Genomic DNA, 19,523 nt, shown 5'->3' with positions numbered 1-19,523 from the left:
ATCGGCTGTGTTTCACATTGTTGATGTATAAACACTTAATTTATTATTTATGGATTTCCTTCCTGAATATGACTCATTTCCCCACAAATACACAAAGTTTAAGTTTAAGTCTCAGCTACGATAGTTAACTGTCTCCCATCTGGCAGCACTGTGGTCAAACCCCGGACGCTACAAGCTAAGCTAACTGACAAAATGCTGCTACCCAGAGTTCCATGGTGTCGCTCACACTCAGACTTTCTTGTGGCCTCCGAGCAGAAATATATTTTCTAATTCAACCGTCCATCTGTCTGCTCAGCTGCTCTGTGGTGCGGAGCAGAGTCTGGTGCCAGAGGCCCACGCATCACTCGCTCAGTTTACACCCTGCACTCAGGGCACGGTGCAGGAGACGACCTGTACCAACGCCGTCGCAATGAGAAGTCTTGAGAAGAACACCTGAGGAGATTCCTGCCCGAGTCTCTGGATCATTCTGGTTCTGTAGCAGGAATGAAAACAAGTCACTGTAGAATGTCTGTTAAATGAGGACCACAAGCCGCCTACCCAGTAAGCTGGTCCCGGCTCGAGTGGGATCGGGGGAGCAGCCTCCCGTCTTGCTCTTGAAGGAGGTGAAGAGGTGCTGACACAGCTCCTCGGGGATGTCGTTCTCCAGGTAAGTGGCCATGAAGAGCTGGAAGCCTTCATAGTCGATGGGCTGTGTGGGAGAAGTGCAAGAGAGGAACGAGGTTAACACATTTACTACTGATGCACAGTCAGTTTATCACAATGGACGAAGATGTGATGACGCTGATCTGCCCTGAAATGAAAATCTGCAGCCTTGATTTTTCTGCTCCAGGAATCACAGGAAGAAGCTGAAGCTGCGTCCAGGTAAAATCACACATCAACTCCTTCCTTTACCTCCATCAACCCCCCACCCCCCCCCCCCCCCACCCCCACCCCCACCCCCCCCTCACACAGCCATGTGGTGGGTGCATATAAAAGCACTGAACTCAGGATCCCCCCCCCCCCCAATGAACTGCGGCCCTGTCCCCTCAGGGCGTCGGACCATCTGTGGCGGATAAGACGGGGTTATGTCATGTTAGTGGACAGGATGTTCATGCAGTCTGCCGACACAGACACCACACAGCATGCAGAGCCGCCGGGCGGAGGCTTACTTGGCTGAGAACGTCTTGCTTCTGTTAAACAGTTCAGAACGATGAAGAGGAGAGGAAGGAGGAAGAGGAAGGAAGGAAGGAAGGAAGGAAGGAAGGAAGGAAGGAAGGAAGGAAGGAAGGAAAGAGCGAGGGAGGAGTGGGTAGAAGAAGAGAAGGGGTTAGCGTCTTTGTTGGAGGTGAAGATGTTGATTGTGGAGAATATATAGTTTTCTGTAGTTTTATGATGTGATATTTAGGTTTTGGTTGATGTATAAACTGAACACGTGAATCTCGTCTCTTTCTCACTTCTTAATCCATCCATCATCTTCATGGTTTATCCTTTGAGGGTCGGAGGGAGGGGTTTGGGGGGTTGTGGACTGGAGCCAGTCACAGCTCACCCGTCCATCACTGAGCTATTTGTCCCCTTTTTTCTGAACACACATCAAACTCCGTCACATTAATCTCGTCCAAAACAAGTTTTATTTTGTATTTGTGGTTTTCATTCCCATTTCTCCTCCACCTCTAGTATCCAGGACGTCATCTCAGCACCGGGGGTCTCAGCCCATCGGCTCAACAAGTTCAGCTCTCGCCTCTCAGTTAATAAATCCAAAATGTTTGAGCCAGAGCATAAAGTGATGAGTGACGACGATGACCTGTGACCTGCTTCTGTCAGACGGCTCTAAACACGACTGCACCTTAACTCATTTTCCAAAAGGAGTTGTTTTTATATCTCCACCCAGAGGAATCAGTCACGACTGTTCTCCAGCAAATGACCCGGCCTCCAGGATCCCGACGTTTTACCAGACCATGAGTTTTCAGAGTTTCCAACGCCGCCAAAAACCAGGTGATTTGCAGGCTCACAGCCGTTTGGTCTAATCTCTGAAGAGTGGTGCTGCACATTCAACTCTGAACCAGCAGCCTGCAGTTCGAGCGCAAGTGTACGCTCAACATTTCAAACGTTTTCCCAACGTACGTGAACCAGTTTTTTAGATCAGCATTTACTTCAAACCTGGGAAACAAAGTGATGCACTGGAAGGTTAGTGACAAATGGTCAAGTTTGAAAATGTTGCAGGAGAAACAATATAAAACAAGATCGGAAGTTTTGAGGGAAGGAAAACTTTCACCTTTCAAAACATTATGCAAGTCTTCAAAACTTTTAATCATGAAAAACATCTATTAGATTTTAAGAGGGATAGATTTCCGCTGTGCAGCTTTTGACCTTAAACCAGCAGCTTGATTAAAATGAGTTTGATGCTTCACTCACTCAGAGTCATTTTAACTGTGGATCAGATTTTTTAAAAGTCATTAAAAAACAGCGTTTATCGCCAAATGTTCAGCAGGAAACTTTTTAAAATATGAAGAATGTATCCCCACGTGTGGCTGCAGGGGGCGCTGTTACACAGTGCTGATTTAAACAGATGAGGTTAAGTAAACGCTCATGAGCAAACATAATAAAGCTGCTCTAACGGGCTGAATAAACCCTCAGACCAAAATAGGAGAGCGAAGCTGATCCCGTCAGGACGTTGAGGAAATATGCTTCTAACACGGAGCGGGTCAGAGGAGCTGCAGTAAGTGACGTCCATCACAGACCAGCATGATGAGGACCCTCCCTCAGCTCAGGAACCTGAAACCCATCACTCATCACCATCTCTCTCCTTATTTGGCCAAACAAACCACGAGGCTTTAATTTGCTGTGCACGGCAGCCTCACACAAACGCATCGACGTGCACACGCCACAGAAAACACACTCTGCAGATGGAGCAAATGATAAAAAATGCTTTTCATAGTTTGATGTATTGCCCTGATTTGCTGAAACTATGCTCCCCAAAATGCATTCGTGGAAATGCTCCTGCCTTTGGAAAAAACGTTTCCCCCAGAGTGTAGCTCACGATTATATTCCCAGAGAGCCGGCTCACGTTCGAGGCTTCCAGTCTGTAAACATCTCCCAGGGGCGGCCATGACACGTCTACATGGTTCGTTTCATCGGTTTTTTATTATTAATATTTATGTTTGTTCGGCAGATGTCAGAAGGATTTGATCGACTTTCTTTTGTAATAAAAGTTGTTGGGGTTTTCTGTTCCGTCTGGATCTCATGTAGCTGTTTAGCTCGCTGTACTTCTATTTATATGCAAGTTCACTGGGGGCGATGCTAAACCATCAAATTCCTTGTACACGTAGTAAATAAATCAAATTCAGATTTAGATCTGCTATTTTCAAGTAAGAAAGTTGCATTGTGTTTTAGATTAAAACATATTTGTGTGGACGCAGCCACAGAGAAACAAATCTACTTGTGCTCTCTAGGACAAAATAAGACGTTTTTACGTGAAAGCTGCAGAAACAGAGCTAAATGACGTGGAGCTAAATGACGTGGAGCTAAATGACGCGGAGCTAAATGACGTGGAGCTAAATGATGCAGAGCTAAATGATGTGGCGCTAAATAACATGGAGCTAGATGTAAAGTCTCTGTTCTTCGTCACTCATTAACCACTGATGAAGTGCGTCTGCTGACTGTTCAGAGGAGGAAACCCAACACTGCCGACGGCTCAAAGTGTCGCTCGCTGCTCTCGCTTCTCATCTATTGTCCTGAAACATCTTGTCAAAGTCACTTCAGACGAGGCAGCGCTGCACTTTGGCTTCGAATCAGATAAATGAAGGTTCAGAGCCGAGGAGGAAATGGAGGTCAGAGTCTTTTTCAGTCCGAGTAGATTCCACTACAGCACAATGGAGCGTGGAGTCATTAGCACTCACACACACATTGATAAATGTGAGCAGGGCTGTGGAGGTCACCATGGCGCCGACAGACAGTGTGGTCTCAGAAAGCACATGAACGTTAATTCTGTGGCGCCAAATGTCCAGCCGGGCTGTTAGTCGTGAGGCGAGGAGACGCTCACGGCAAAGAGGTGATAATGAAGAGCGGAGGAAGAGGAGGAGGACGAGAGGGGAGGAAGAAAAGAAAATATACATGTAAAGATGACAGAGATAAGAAGAGAAAGACGCATCACATCGTTAACATCTAATCAGTAAACTGTGTGAATCTGGTTGATGTTTTAAGTGAATGTAAAAGTTAAAAAACGACATTTCCCACTCGCACTGGAAAACATTGACCAATCACAACAGAGTGGAGCAGCTGGCCAATCAGAGAGGAGGAGGAGGGGGGGGTCTTAAAGAGACAGGAACTAAAACCAAGTGTTTGAGACAGAGGCTGAAGAGAGGAGCTGCAGCGATGGACAGAAAATGATGTTTTCTGAACATTAGAGCATGAAAACATTTTACAATTATAACACTGATTGAAATTATCAAACTGAATACGCAATACGCTGAATCGAGCAGAATACGTCTCCTTTAAAGATGTACAATTAAAAATCACCATATATGATTCTACTGCATGTTTTTCTGCAGCATATTCGTTTTAAAATTCCAACAAACCATTTCTCCGTCATGAACCGTAACAGGAACCTGAAGGAGAAGGTCAGAGGTCACGTATCTAATGAGCGAGGTCGTCATGTCAACAAACCGATAACGAGTCGGGATCTGAGTGATTCTGATCAGTTCACATTTGACTTTATCATCCACAGCTTCACAGGATTCCCACATAATCTGAGGCCGTAGATAAATTGAGAGATAAATACTTTATTGATCCCGAGGGAGATTTAGTGTCGTGGCTCCGAGGACAAACACGTCCTCCCTTCATTTATCAGCACAGAGGGTTGTCTTGTGAACGCAGGCAACACAAACAGGCGATGAAGTCAGTTCACATAAAGAGTGTGAACGTAAAAAACGAGAAGAGTTGAAGTTAGAGCTCAGAGTTTTTATAATTAATGTTTTAAATATTTATCTGCCTGTCGCACCTGATCCCTTTTCTTTGCTCTTCGCTATCATGCAAATATGAATAAGACGTGTCTCATGGACTTGTGGACTTCACAACTCAGGAATGGGACCTTGAGATGTTTATGTTTCAAACTATTTCTCACGAGCAGGTTGAAATGATAACTGTTCATCTACATTCTTGAATGTTTCCCACAGCAAGTGAACCACAGGCTCGACAGGAAATCCAGAATGTCTGAGACGGAGAAAGAGTCGAAAACTCAGAGAAACGTCCAGAAGACAAGAGGTCACTATGTGAGTAGAACAGCTGAGTGTTGATCTGCTGACGTCAGCTGACAGTTGATGCGTCTCCATCACAGGAGCCATGACTCAGCAGTTCTGTGATGCCACACTGAGCAGGTTGTGTCGGGGGGGAGGGGAGAGAGAGAGAGAGAGAGAGAGAGAGAGAGAGAGGGAGAGAGAGAGAGAGAGAGAGAGAGAGAGAGAGAGAGAGAGCGAGAGAGCGTGAGAGAGAGAGAGAGAGAGAGAGAGAGAGAGAGAGACAGAGAGAGAGAGAGAGAGAGAGCGAGAGGGAGAGAGAGAGGGAGAGAGAGAGAGAGAGACAGAGAGAGAGAGAGAGAGCGAGAGGGAGAGAGAGAGAGCGAGAGGGAGAGAGGGAGAGAGAGAGAGAGAGAGAGAGAGAGAGAGAGAGAGAGAGAGAGAGGGAGAGAGAGAGAGAGAGAGAGAGAGAGAGAGAGAGAGAGAGAGAGAACATCGACCAGAATGTGATAAGAGAGATGAAGAGTGAAGAAGTGTCACACTCACGTGCTCTGGGTTGTATTTGGAAAGAACTCCGTCCCCGTGGAACTCGTCCAGAACGTCCTTCAGCTTCTTGCTTGAGTCTGAAAACAAGAAAACAATCATTTCAATTACAGCATTTATGAAAACTTTCCTCCATCACACAGAAAACTTTTCCTTTTTAAACACCCGGAATAAACTGAACTGAATGAACGTGTTTCGTCTCATGAATTAACATCCTGATGAATAATAATATCTTGATTTAAAAAGCACACAAAGTTACAAAGTTAAAATAAATTTTAAAAAACTGTCAAGCTTGACCATCCATTACAATATTAAAAACTAGAATTAAGTAAAATCAGGGAGTAAAAGTACATTTCAGGTAAATTTCACCCTCTATTGCATGAAATATTACTTAACAATGCTAAAAGTGTTTCTTTCACTTAAGGTTGTTTAAATAATTAAATATTGGAAGAATAGAAAGGGGGGTAGATCCAAACTAAATTAAACTAAATTAATGTTACCAAAAACTATGCATGTGCATTTTTTCTTCTTTTGAAAACTAAACACTGAATCATTGGGTTTTTTATTTCTGCCTTCCACATAAATTGAGATGAAGTAATTGTTGCTGTTCGGCAACATGATCGAGGATCAATATTCTGGCTCCAGGAACAAACAGCTCGATGAACGCACTCAGCGTTTTCAATCCATTATTTTAATTGTCAGTAGTTTGCAATGGTTTCTAACAAAAAGAGAAAATATCAATATATCAAACATCGTAAATCCATCTCTGACGATACATATCTCAAACTTAACTTTTACTCTAACCTCAACACAAATATCCAGAGTATAAATGATAACACACGATGACACAAAACAAACCAAACTGGACACATGATGAGGCCTCCGCCATGTGGCCACCAGGAGACAGACCACTTCCTGTATAGACTCTGTGGGTGGAGCCTCAGGCTGCAGGAGGCGGGGCCACATTCACTCTCAAAACGATTGACATGTTTGCTTTAAAACTGTGTAAACAACGAGGTACATATTTTCTTAACATGACGTAACGGCCATAGTGGCTCAGATTTTACTTTTAAAACAACGTGCAGCTCTTGACGGGAAAATAATAACAACTTCGGTCTAAAACTAGAAAAGTAATTTACATCACGTGTCAGAAAACGTTCAGATCCTCTGTTCAAAGCACAGACAAATGTAATGTCCCCACAATCACAACTACAGTCAGATCACCACAATGAACTAATAGAATCAGCAGTTCTCGGGGGGGGGGGGGCATCTCAACTCAGGGCCCATGGCCTGCTTGACCCCCCCCCCACGCACTGACGTTTGCACACAGACCTGATTTCACCATCGTGTCATAATGAACTGCAGACGACGCCTCATTATTTTTAGTGCTCAGCAGCTTTGCAGCCTGTAAAGCTTTTTCTATTTCTGTCCTGCATCATGTCCACAGAGACAGAGGGAGATAGACAGAAAGAGACAGAGAGAGACAGACACAGAGAGAGAGACAGACAGAGAGTGTGTTATCTCAGGTGAGAAGAGAAACGTGATCAGAGAACATCCGGTAACAGGACAGTCCAGTTCACGGCATTAACGACTGACACAATGTGGTTATTATTTTCATGATATAGTTGTGTGTAAACAATTAGTGAATTACAAATAATTAACAAATTACTTAATTCTGAAATGAATTGTTAAATTTAAAGTCCTGTCCCACATGAGTCTGTCGATGCAGCTTCATTCAATTTAAGGACTTTATACTGTTTTATTCATTTGATAATTTCTTTGATTAATCATTACATTTATAAAATATCACAAAACTGTTTAAACTTTCCATTAATTTCCCAGGAAGAAGTCTTTGTCAGTTTGAAAGTTGAAAAATATCAAATAAATGTGATTTGAGAAAATGTATTTAGTTTTAAACAAAAATGTAGTTCAAATCAAATATTAAAATATGATATGTTTCATCTGATAAACTAATCAAATCTTCTGATCAATACAAACCTAATTCAGTTTACCATTATAAAAATATATTCATTGATTATTGTTTTAGCTCTGACTGATCAATGATCATTTTCACCCTCAATTCATCAGCTGATTATTTTCTGTTAATAAATTGATTGTTTCATCAACTTCCCAGAGTCCAGTGCTCGATCATTTCATTTGGTTTCAAGCTCATAACAGAGAAAAACCGTCACATCCTGAAAACTGAGGAGCTGCAACCGGTAAATGTTTTTCAAAAATGTGATTAATCAAGGAAGTGATCGATTAGTGAATGAATAATTTCAGTTCTATTGGATTTCGTACGGTTTATTAAAGACGCTGACAGCCTGGTGGTGTCTGTTCCCTCCGCAGAGAAACAGAGCCAGTGTCCTTCGTTAAGCCCTTGATTGATCGGCTGCTGATACACATCCCCTCCTCACCGGGGCTGAAAATGAGACCTTCCCGGCAGCAGGGGCCTTCCCAGCAAGCACATTCGTCATGTTTCGATTACAGTCCCTCTCCAGAGAAGCCTGACTCATAAACTAAAAACCCCGCTCGACCACAGCAGCAGCAGCAGCGGCAGCAGCGGCAGCAGCGGCAGCAGCGGCGAGCGTTTCTGTGTCGTCTCCGCTGAGCGATGTGGTGTCACCTGACGTGTCGGTGGCTGCAGGGAACCACACACAGACACCTTCTTAAAGCACATTAATAACAGGAGCATTAAGAACTAGGATCACTGTCCTGTGGTTGTACGCCTCCACCAACCACAGCAGCCCCAGTCCACCCGGTCCACTTCAGACTCACATGAGGTCACTGTGACCTTCGACCTCTGAAACCTGATAATAATGCATTTGAAGAAATTACCTAAAGACAGAATTAAGATACAAGATATAAAATAAAAGAGGCTAAAGCATGTTTTGTGAGACCTTGACCTTCGACCACCTGATTCAGTTAATCTGTGAGTGTAACTGAATATTTGTGCCTAATTTAAAAATGATTATTTCCAGTTTGTCTTAAGATAAATGTTCACAAGGCAAAAAAAGGGTTTTGTGAGGTCACAGTGACCTTCACCTTTGACCCTTTACCACAAAAATCGAATCATCCTCGGGTCTAATATCCAATATCTAAGGAGACTGTGTTCACACGAATGAGTTGAATTGATGTGACGTGTCAGAGTTCACCCACAGGACGAAGGAGCACAGAGACATTCAAGCAGTTAATCAGTAGGTTGTTATTCTGACCTCGTTATACCTGACATCAAGTCTCTTCCGTCTATTATCGGCTAATATTCATGTGATTTTTGACAGTTTATTTTAAATCCATCTATTTATAGTTTATAAGCAGAATAAAATGTATAATTTAATGATATGGGTTTTAATGTTGATAGTAGATAGTAGATCATAAATGACGATTAATGCTAAAATGGGGGAATTGAAATAATCGGTCAAATGTCCACGTGTGAGCAGAGCTATGAAATATTTGCCGCAGGCGAGAGCAAAACTAAAATCCGACATTTTCCCAAGTTACCTCTTGATCTGCTCTTTTCTCTTCGGTACGCTGACGTGTGCTAATGATCAGGTCGTGGAAATCGTGGATTTTTGGTTTTGGCCTCAGGTTAACAGGTAGTAAAATTAAAACTATAAATCACAGATCAACTTGTGTGATGCAGGATTCACAGGCTGGAGCCGCTTGGATAGAACATTGAGCGTTTGAGGGTTATTTTTCATTTAAGCACCTCAGTCCTCTTCGTAAACAGCTTCATTCAATGTCAGAGACCCGGACAGTTAATTCAATTGTTGCCTAATTGTGTCTGAAGGACCCGTGAGAGGAACTGAAGGTGAACGCTGAAGAGGACTGAGCCTCAGAAAAGATAAGACAGCACAATAATTCGCCTCTGGCACATCCACATCAGGCGTCGGCCCTTATCACCACAGAATCCTCTCGTCTTTTCAAGTGGACGTCTTCGTCTTCTACGTGAACGGCTCCTCTTCCTCATCCTGACACATTTGCATTCTTCCAGTTTCACGTGCGTCACGTGTTTGGGTGGATTTCCGGACATTTTGCTGCTGTTCTCTCACACGGAGTTTAGTAGTTTCTGGTCAGTGACCTTCCATTCCACCGGAGAATAAACCGCTGTGGCTTTAATCCACACAGGTCTGTAAATATAATGGTTTCTGCGCGGCCGAGCGATTCCTCAACAGACTCGCTTGTGTGAGACAGCGACGCTCTATTCATCATCCACGACGACAGACACGAGGAACCAGAGGACAGACGCTCTTTTGACTAACAAATGTGGTTTCTAGAGAGAGAGGAGAGTCGTCCAGCAGGAAAACACAAGGGGTCATTGAGAGGAACAAACTAACACATGGAAGAATAATGTGACGACAAACATCCAGACTGAAATCCTGCTCAAACGTTAGAGTTATTCTTTTAATTAATTCAGAAAAAGGTGGAACTGATCATTGTACCGGAGCGAGTTATATGATTTAAAATGAAAAACGACATTATTTCCCTAACTAGAAAGTATAATAATCAAAAGCATCGAAGGCACTGTTAAGTAAATAGTTAATGATATGAAATAAATGGATGATTCGACACATTTCTAAACCAAAAAGTTAAGCGTTGATGAACCTGGTTACCAGACAGTTAAACGTACAACATGTTTAATAAGTATTCATTATAAAATATGTCTTCTAGCATATTTTTAATACGACGGGATTAATACATGCCGATGAACCTTGACACACCCACCAAACGAGCTCAGATGTATCTCGACACCGTTTCGAACAAACATGTCGTTCAACCCAGAAACTTGTGCAAACACTGTATTTCTGTATATTTCTGTGTTTTCTTAATTTGCAGGGCGTTCTCTCAAACCCGTGCAAAAGGTTTTGAGATCGTGCCCTTAGCTTTGTTCGGGATCGTGCCAGATTAACCACTGAGCGTGCGTAATGCAAATGTGGGTTTACAGACGAGGTGTTTCAGGAGCTCCAGTCTTTCCTGTGGGGGGGAGAGAAGCTTCCTTTACCAAAGACCTGGAGCTTTTTAACTTTGCAGAACTTTTACAGCCTGAAGAAACCTTTAAAACACACTTGAAGAAATAAAACACAAACGTCATATGTCTACTGTAAAGATTGGCAGGGAGCCTATACCCTCTGACATGAACACCACATTATTTGGTTGTGCAAATGAAGAGCAGCGTCATATTCACGCTTCCATACTCTGCACAGACAAACCATATGCACATGGAAACTCTTCAATCAATCACATTGTAGGTACTTACACTCGCTGTACTGCTGCAGCTGGTTGAACTCCGCTGGGCTCAGACACACCCAGCTCCCGTCTCCCATGCTGCCTGAAGCCAGGGGCTCTGCAGGGCTCTGTGTCGGGCCTCGGGTGCTGCTGGGGGAACTGTGGGTTATCCCTGGGTCAAGCTGTGTAATGGGACTGAGGCCAAGAGGCTGTGGGACGACATCTCGGCCTCGAGTTGAAAACAAACGAGGCCCCCGTGAGAAGAGGTGGAGGAAGAAAACAGGTCCCAGCTCAGGTGCTGAATATTACTGAGGTGATCCAAATATTCCAAATATTGATATATGTATATATATCTGAGTTATAAGGAAGGACTCCTCATGACTCGGAGGTTGGAAGGTTTCTTCTTTGCTGACCTGGAGAAGAGGAGAGAGAGAGAAAACAGCAGAGTATAAATGAAAGTGATCATCCTCTGCACAATGTCAACAATTTAAAATGAATGAAAAGGTTTATATCAAATCTGTGACATCATGAAGTCATTTAAAAAGACAGAAGCAGGTAGAGAAGTCATGTTTCAGTCTGTATTCATATTATTATTCTTTTATTTATGTCACATTTAAATTCCACAGGCGACAGGCTCTTTAAAACCGAAACAACACAGATCAAAGTGAGTGGAAAATATATTGTAATGTATTAAAATGATGGAGAACATCTGTTATTATCATATTGGACTTTTTTTATTTCTGATTTCAGGAAAATTACCATAAAATGAACTGCAAAGAAATGTGAGTTAGACTGAAGCAAATAAGAGTTCAGTGTCACAGTTTACATTGAACTAGTTGACAACTGACCATCACCTTGAGAATGTTTAGCTGCTTCACGTCTCAATGAAGTCGTCTCTAATGTTGGAAGCTTTTCTGACAACGTTCCAAATGTTTTTTAATGAGAAAAAAAGGAGATGTTACACATCCAGTTCAGGAGAAACAGACGGAAGCTCTTCTGTTCCCGTTCTAACACGTCTGTGTTGTTCAGGTGTGAATGAAGAACGAGTGTATTTGTGTGAAGCTGAGATGAGAGGCCTCACTACACACGTACTCCAGGAGAGAAGAGATAAAAGCATGGGTGACTAACTTCACCGAGGGAATAACTACAGATTATTTTTAGAAACACTCTCCACTGAAAGACATACGCTGAAAAACATTGTTTTCATTTATTCTCCAAAGCTCTAAACATCACACTTGTGATTCTGTTTCACGTGAATCAGTCAAATCCAAATAAACTGCTTGGATGTGTTTAGTTCAGGAGGGAGTCAATGTTTAGGTCTCTGGGATTTAAAAAGTACTCACTCCTGGTCTACAGGACTCACTCCTGGACCACAGTACTCACTCCTGGTCTACAGGACTAACTCGTGGACCACAGGACTCACTCCTGGTCTACAGGACTCACCCCTGGTCTACAGGACTCACTCCTGGACCACAGGACTCACTCCTGGACCACAGTACTCACTCCTGGTCTACAGGACTAACTCCTGGTCCACAGGACTCACTCCTGGACCACAGGACTCACTCCTGGACCACAGGACTCACTCCTGGACCACAGTACTCACTCCTGGTCTACAGGACTCACTCCTGGACCACAGGACTCACTCCTGGACCACAGGATTCACTCCTGGTCTACAGGACTAACTCCTGGACCACAGTACTCACTCCTGGACCACAGGACTCACCCCTGGTCTACAGGACTAACTCCTAGACCACAGGACTCACTCCTGGACCACAGGACTCACTCCTGGACCACAGTACTCACTCCTGGTCTACAGGACTAACTCCTGGACCACAGGACTCACCCCTGGTCTACAGGACTAACTCCTGGACCACAGTACTCACTCCTGGTCCACAGGACTCACTCCTGGACCACAGGACTCACCCCTGGTCTACAGGACTCACTCCTGGACCACAGGACTCACCCCTGGTCTACAGGACTAACTCCTGGACCACAGGACTCACCCCTGGTCTACAGGACTCACCCCTGGTCTACAGGACTCACTCCTGGACCACAGGACTCACCCCTGGTCTACAGGACTCACTCCTGGACCACAGGACTCACTCCTGGACCACAGGACTAACTCCTGGACCACATGACTCACCCCTGGTCTACAGGACTCACTCCTGGTCTACAGGACTCACCCCTGGACCACAGGACTCACTCCTGGACCACAGGACTCACCCCTGGACCACAGGACTCACTCCTGGACCACAGGACTCACTCCTGGACCACAGGACTAACTCCTGGACCACAGGACTCACTGATGCTGCTTCACTCGCTCACTGCCACCCAAAGCATGTATATGTATTAACTGTGCGAGAGGCACCTGCCACTCAAGCGAACGGGGCCTCCCCCCTCGGAGCGGAGAGGGATTCTGTTTTGCTCGTGCGGTTGCCTGGCAACCATGACGTCACTGGAGTGAAGCACCATGACAGAGATGGACAGAGAGGGAGCGACATCGCCACGGTAACTATGAACAGATGTAACCTCACGCACCACTGCTCAGCATCTGTCCTCCGTTTATCTGCTTTTACCACAACCTGCACCGAACCCATCAATTTTATAATTCAACTATTTTATCTACTTTAATATTTTATCACATAGAAGCTTTTATTTCATTTTGATGGCACCGATCTGGAGTCTGTATCGTCCACACTCTGATCCACGCTCTGTGCAGATACTGCAGCAGTAACGAGGAGGAGATCAGTCGATGTTCAGGGTAAAAACATGGTGTGAGTGTTCCGTAACGTTTTCACCGTCCACGCAGACATTCAGACTTCATAGCTTCAGTTGTGGCATCAATGCATTTCTGTCTCTCACACTTGTCTTTCACGCTTTAGTCTGAATCATCATCTATGAATCGCCCATAAACTGATGTTTTTATGCCAAACACAAAATTCAGAACCTTAATTATTTACTAACGTTGCATTTTTATCGCATTTCGTCTTAAATCGCTGAAACAACTTTTCCACCTCAGTTCACAGTTGGAGCTTCACGTTTCCACGTTGAAAACCCACTTTCAGTATCTGTAACATCGAGTGCATCAACGTCCCACAGCGTCATATCAACGCGTTCCCTCACGCTGTGTCTGTGTGTAATGACTCTCAATACGAGGTGAGTGGAAATAGAGCTGAAGAACAGTGGGTTGTGTGAGTCTGCCGCCTCAGCGCTGTGGTTTGAAACGAGCGCCAGTGACTCACGGAGCCTCTCGCTGTTTAAAAGAAAGAGACGGAGGAAAAGAACAGGTTGAAACACCTCCACCACATTATGGTCATTGCAGCACTTCATCTGTTTCAGTGGCAAGGTACCAGATTTTTTAAATTCATGTTACATAAAATGATCGGTTTATTCATAAAACGCTGAAATAAAAAAAGAGGAACAGGTTATGTTTGAACGCTTTTATGCAACATAAAAAAACATCTAAATCTATTTTACTTATTTATTTAAAAGCCGATCCTTCTACGTGCACAGACTGTTTATAAAATGAACGTAGACTCCGGGTTCGGAAAGTGAAGCTAACGCCCCCTGACCAGCAGGGGGCGACTCCACTGGTAGTTTCTATAGAAGTCTATGACAAAGTGACTCCACTTCTCACTTTATAACGTCAGTAAACATGAAGGAGTTTATGTCTCAATCTCTAGTTTCAAGTCTTCTTCAATACATCTGATGTTCATTTAGTCAATTATGATCATTTAGAGTCAAATAGATCATAAAGCACCGGATGTGTTAGAGTCACAGGTACAGCTGTGCAAAGTATAAACAATATATTTATATAAACGTACGCTCGGGTAAAGATTAAAGATGCAGACAGTCAGCAGGTGCGACATCACCTTTGACCCCTTGACCTCTGTACAAATAACTGTCGGCACCAACAGTGAGACTCGTCAACGTGCTCACATCAAGATGAAAATAACCAGAGGTGACATCATATGTTATTTTTGCAGCAGAAAGATAGACACGTCATTTCTGAGGAAACACACCGACGGCTGCAGGAGCTCAGGTGCTGCGACAACTCAGACACGCGTCACACAACACAACTCAACCACCACAACAGCAGGACAAGGACACAAACCATTTGGTGTGAGTGTGAATGAAAGATGTGTGTTTAATCACCAGTGAGGGATCGGGTCGCTGGTCTTAAGTTAACGGGTCCAGACATGAATTGAAGATGAGAGCGGGTTATGGGTTCGGAGCTCTGCCGTGTGACTGACAGCTTGCACCGTCCGATGGAATGAAAATACCAAACCGGAGGCCTCAGAACAATGGGTGACGTTACTGTGTTTTGCTATTTGCACACAAGTCGGACAAATATCACACAACATAACCTTGTCAGGAAAATTAAAACAGCCACTTTGAGACGGATGAAACGCGAACCTGAACATTTTATCTCCTCAAATCCCAAATTCATACGACTAAAGCTAAGATGGCAGGAAGCTGCCGTTCATCCCAGTGTAACACGACCCTCCTGCTGCCCCGTGTGTGTGCACATCCACCACCGAGAGGCGTCCTGAGACGTAAAGCGTGCGGAGGGAGCAGCACGGCCAAATTAGGATACTGATGGTGATTACAGTGAGGACAGTGGAGAGGAGGGAAACAGAAACAGGAGCTGCGACATGATTACTGCATATTCGCAGGGGAGCGACGCAGACGACCGATCCACGCTCAGAGTCCTGCAGGAGCCTCTAACTGACGTTCCCCTGAGTCGGGCAGACGGTCGCTGCAGGAAGAGTGTGTCCAAGCTCTGATAGCAGCAGCCGAGCTCCCGACACACACACACACACTCGCCGGCAACTGTCTCCTGCAGGAAGTCGTAGCCCTGTGTGACCAAATGATTAAATGGATACCGACAGCAGCTTTTCTGTGTCAAACATCAGTCATTTACAGCACTCAGATAATCTTCATGATCCAAGCACGAGCTAAATATAGACGTCGCTGCCATAACTGGGTCGGTGGCTCGCCGAGCAACTCTGGAAAAACTCAAAACCAAGCTCCAGTCCGCACCTGCGTCACGTAGAAGATCCGACACAGAGGGTTTTATCACCCGGAGCTCAAATGTACCCTCGCTGTTTTTTAGTGGAAACACAAACAGTTTATTATTATACCTCAGATGTGCACGTGAGAGCCCGGCTGCACGTTACACTTCAGTAAAGGCCTGCAGTCGTCAGTCGTGTCTGTGAAACTGTAAATATGTATAACGGGAATGTAAACGGTATTGTCCAGGTTATATACGTCTACATCTGGATCAAACAGTGGCTGAGCTATAACATGTGAAATATAACCCTCATGAATCAAACTGAGGCAGAAACAACCTTTCAGTCGCAAAGTAGGAGCTTCAATCATTTTCTGGAAAGTAAAACATTTACTTTTATCGGCTGCATTTCCACCTTAAAGACGTAAACGGGTAAAATAATGCAGATTCACTAATTACAAAAGAGATATTTGCTTTATTTCTATATAAAACCATCTGTAAATCATTTTTATTACAGTCCAGCATCCAAATATAAGGATATTACACATGTTTCCTGACAGTAGAAGCTTTGAGCACTTGCAGGACGTCGTGCCTTATACCTTTGGAGTTACATGTATTGTAGATTACGTGTGTGGAAGTGATTATAAATACATACTTTTTTATCCTCATCCTCCTCCTCCTCCTCCTCCTCCTCCTCCTCCTCCTCCTCCTCCTCATCCTCATCCTCATCCTCATCATTGCTATCAGCACATTCAGGGTCAGGGAGTAGAATAAATGCTCAGGCCTGTGCAGCCTCGGCTTTCCACACATGAGTCACTTAAATCACCTGAATGCTACGACAGGTTTCCTCCACTTTACTCAGACGGATGAGCGTCTGTAACGGCCCGTCGGATTCTCTGCAGCGGTTTAAGAACGAGCTCACGAGTATTTGAACGATGAAGAGAAGTGACAAATAAGAGGCGGTGACTCGTGGCTGTACAAACGTTCCTCTGGGCCGACAGAGGGAATCAGCAGTGACTGTGACAACCGAGCAAATGTCTCGTCCAAAATAGGCAAAAAACGGCAAAAGACAAAGTTGGTGGTTAATATTGTTTGAGAGAATGAAGTGTAACCTTAGGGGCTGCAGCCTGGGCCTCATCTCTACCCATAAAAGGTCTGCTGCTGATCCCTCGTCGTGTCTTGACGAGACACACACTCTTTTCCTGCTCCTCGTCCCGGTCTATCTTCACCTCTCAACCCCCGGTATCACAACTCACTGTTTCCATTTCGTTTATTGAAATCTGATCTCCTCTGCGATTCCCTCACAGGAGAGTGAATCATCTGAGTTCTCACTTCTGTTTTCTCAGCTTGAACGTCACGTCTTCCCCTGAACCATCAGTCATCTACTGAAGTTCTGCAGTTATTTGTCTACAGCAGGTGTTGAGGTTACGATAATGAGATAAAAGAGACAATTAGTCCGAGTCCGACCCGACAGGAGTTCTGTGTTTTACATTTTTGAGCTCGGGTCACGTATTCACACTCGAATTCACATCAAGAACAGCAGCACTGCTGATAATCAAGTGGCCTAAATGTCAAGTCTGATTACGCTCTACACTGCAAACAGGAATGTGGTATTTGATTATAAGAAACGTTAAAAGTTCACAAACACGAACCTTCACTATTACACAAGTTTATATAGGGAGGTGACATTTTGATTTCACCTCCCCATCGTCCGGAGTCATGACACGAACAACAACAACAGTTTTCACTTCTGTTTTCTCGGCTTGAACGTCACGTCTTCCTCTGCGTCATCAGTCATTTACTGAAGTTCTACAGTTATTTGTCTACAGCAGGTGTGTGCGTTGTCGAGGCGTTGTCGAGGTTACGAGGATAAGAAAGGAAGAGACGGACCTCCACGCTGCTGCCGCTGCTGCCGACACTCACACTGTCTGAGGACGCTGTGGACCGATCTGCGATCAGCTCGGCTGCAGGCGAGGCTCACGTCGGGCCCTGGATTCCTGTTCTAACCTACAGGGGGATGTAGCCTCACAAATACCAGGAGTATTTATGGAAGGCCTGGGTGTCATGGCAACTGGGGGATTGTTTAAGATGCAGAGGGGAATGGAAAGGCCAAAGATATACACAACAGCTGATTGCATTGTGTTTAGAGTCCAGAGCCTGAACACAAACTGACCCGGGACCTTTCTCCTGAAGCAGAACAATTTAAAAACAACATGAACTCCCCAGAGAAACTAACTTTACTGGCAGGTTCACCTCAGACATTAAAAATAATAAACATATTGACATTAATGGACTTTACGTTGATTCTTTCCTCCTCATTCCAGATGTTTTCGTTTCAAAGGTTCAAAAGACATCTCCTGCATGTGAGCGTGTGCACATCACACTTGTGTATGTTGCATATCGAGCTGCGACTGGCTCCGATCTGTCAACTTAGTGTTAAACTCTGCACGTGCATCATTCTGCACAGTGAAGGTCAAACATACAAGTGAAGCAACAAGAAGCAAAAACACACTTTGAAGCCGAGGACAGACTTTAAATTTGGCCTCAGGGATTTAGCCTTGGTTTGTTTGGCCTATAAAAACTATATATTTCTATTTCTGAGCCTTAGTGAAGGAAAATCCTTTTCCCACATCGAATCACATGAACAGTATATTAGATATTTACCTGTTGGTGTGGGTAGCATTTGGATTTTTATTAAATATCGTTTTCAGCTCTGATTAACGGCTGAGAACAACCATTTCTTCTTAATAACAGATTCACGTTAACATGACTCATATATTTAACCCGTCTCCAGCGTCTCATCCCCCAGAAAACATGGCGACAGGTAGCGAACTGTAGAGCAGACGTAATAAAGCTAAGACAGGATTAGAACTTCTCTTCTCTGTCTGTCGAGTGAAACATCAAACGTGTTTTCACAGAGAAACGACGATTCACCGAATCAAGACCTCTAAAGATAAGTAACGTCCAGACGAGAGAGTGAGACGGTGACCAATCGATCAGCAGCTGCACTTTAAAAAAAGTCCAAACCATAAACTCCAGATAAATATTCTGAGTCAGACTCGAAACTGCTCTGAAGACAAATCACATAAAGCCACCGAGCCAAACAAAAGCGCTACAGCAGGTCTGGAGTGCACAATATATTCAGGCCTGTCCCAACTCCACTGACTGCCCTTTAATCACAAGACGTATTGGCCCAAGTTCCGCCTGTCACTTCGAGATGGATTTGCATTATGGGTCGTTTTATTATTTAAAGTTTCCAGTTTCCTGTGAGCTGTGTTTTACCGTCCAGGAGTTTCTGCTGCACTGTTCATATCAGCTGCAGGATTCACTCCCACAGAATGGATCAACTGTCAGCTGGAAATCGACTGGACACAGAAAATTATATTTTATAAAATCCGCATGGTGGAATCACTTTGCTGATTCAGATCATTTAGTTTCAGTGGTAGAAGATTAGGCTGTAAAAACAATGTGATAAATGTCATGTTGGTGAACGTACAGAGAATCATCACTCGACTCGTCACGGACCAATGACT

At 44.2% G+C, this 19,523-nt stretch overlaps 1 protein-coding gene across 1 annotated transcript in view; it reads right to left on the bottom strand.

Moving 5' to 3' along the window:
- LOC117755187 (diacylglycerol kinase beta) overlaps positions 1 to 19,523 on the bottom strand; it is a 72,086-nt gene that overhangs the window by 49,962 nt on the left and 2,601 nt on the right. Inside the window, 4 exon segments of the mRNA XM_034574749.1 lie at positions 538 to 688; positions 1,149 to 1,169; positions 5,757 to 5,833; positions 11,011 to 11,392. Of these exon segments, the coding sequence (XP_034430640.1) occupies positions 538 to 688; positions 1,149 to 1,169; positions 5,757 to 5,833; positions 11,011 to 11,077 (316 nt within the window). The 5' untranslated portion in view covers positions 11,078 to 11,392.

The sequence above is a fragment of the Hippoglossus hippoglossus genome, chromosome 21 (genome assembly GCF_009819705.1).
Source record: "Hippoglossus hippoglossus isolate fHipHip1 chromosome 21, fHipHip1.pri, whole genome shotgun sequence".
In the NCBI taxonomy this organism is placed as follows: Eukaryota; Metazoa; Chordata; class Actinopteri; order Pleuronectiformes; family Pleuronectidae; genus Hippoglossus; species Hippoglossus hippoglossus.
Note: the sequence above shows the minus strand (reverse complement) of the source record. Positions and strands in the feature narration are given on the sequence as shown.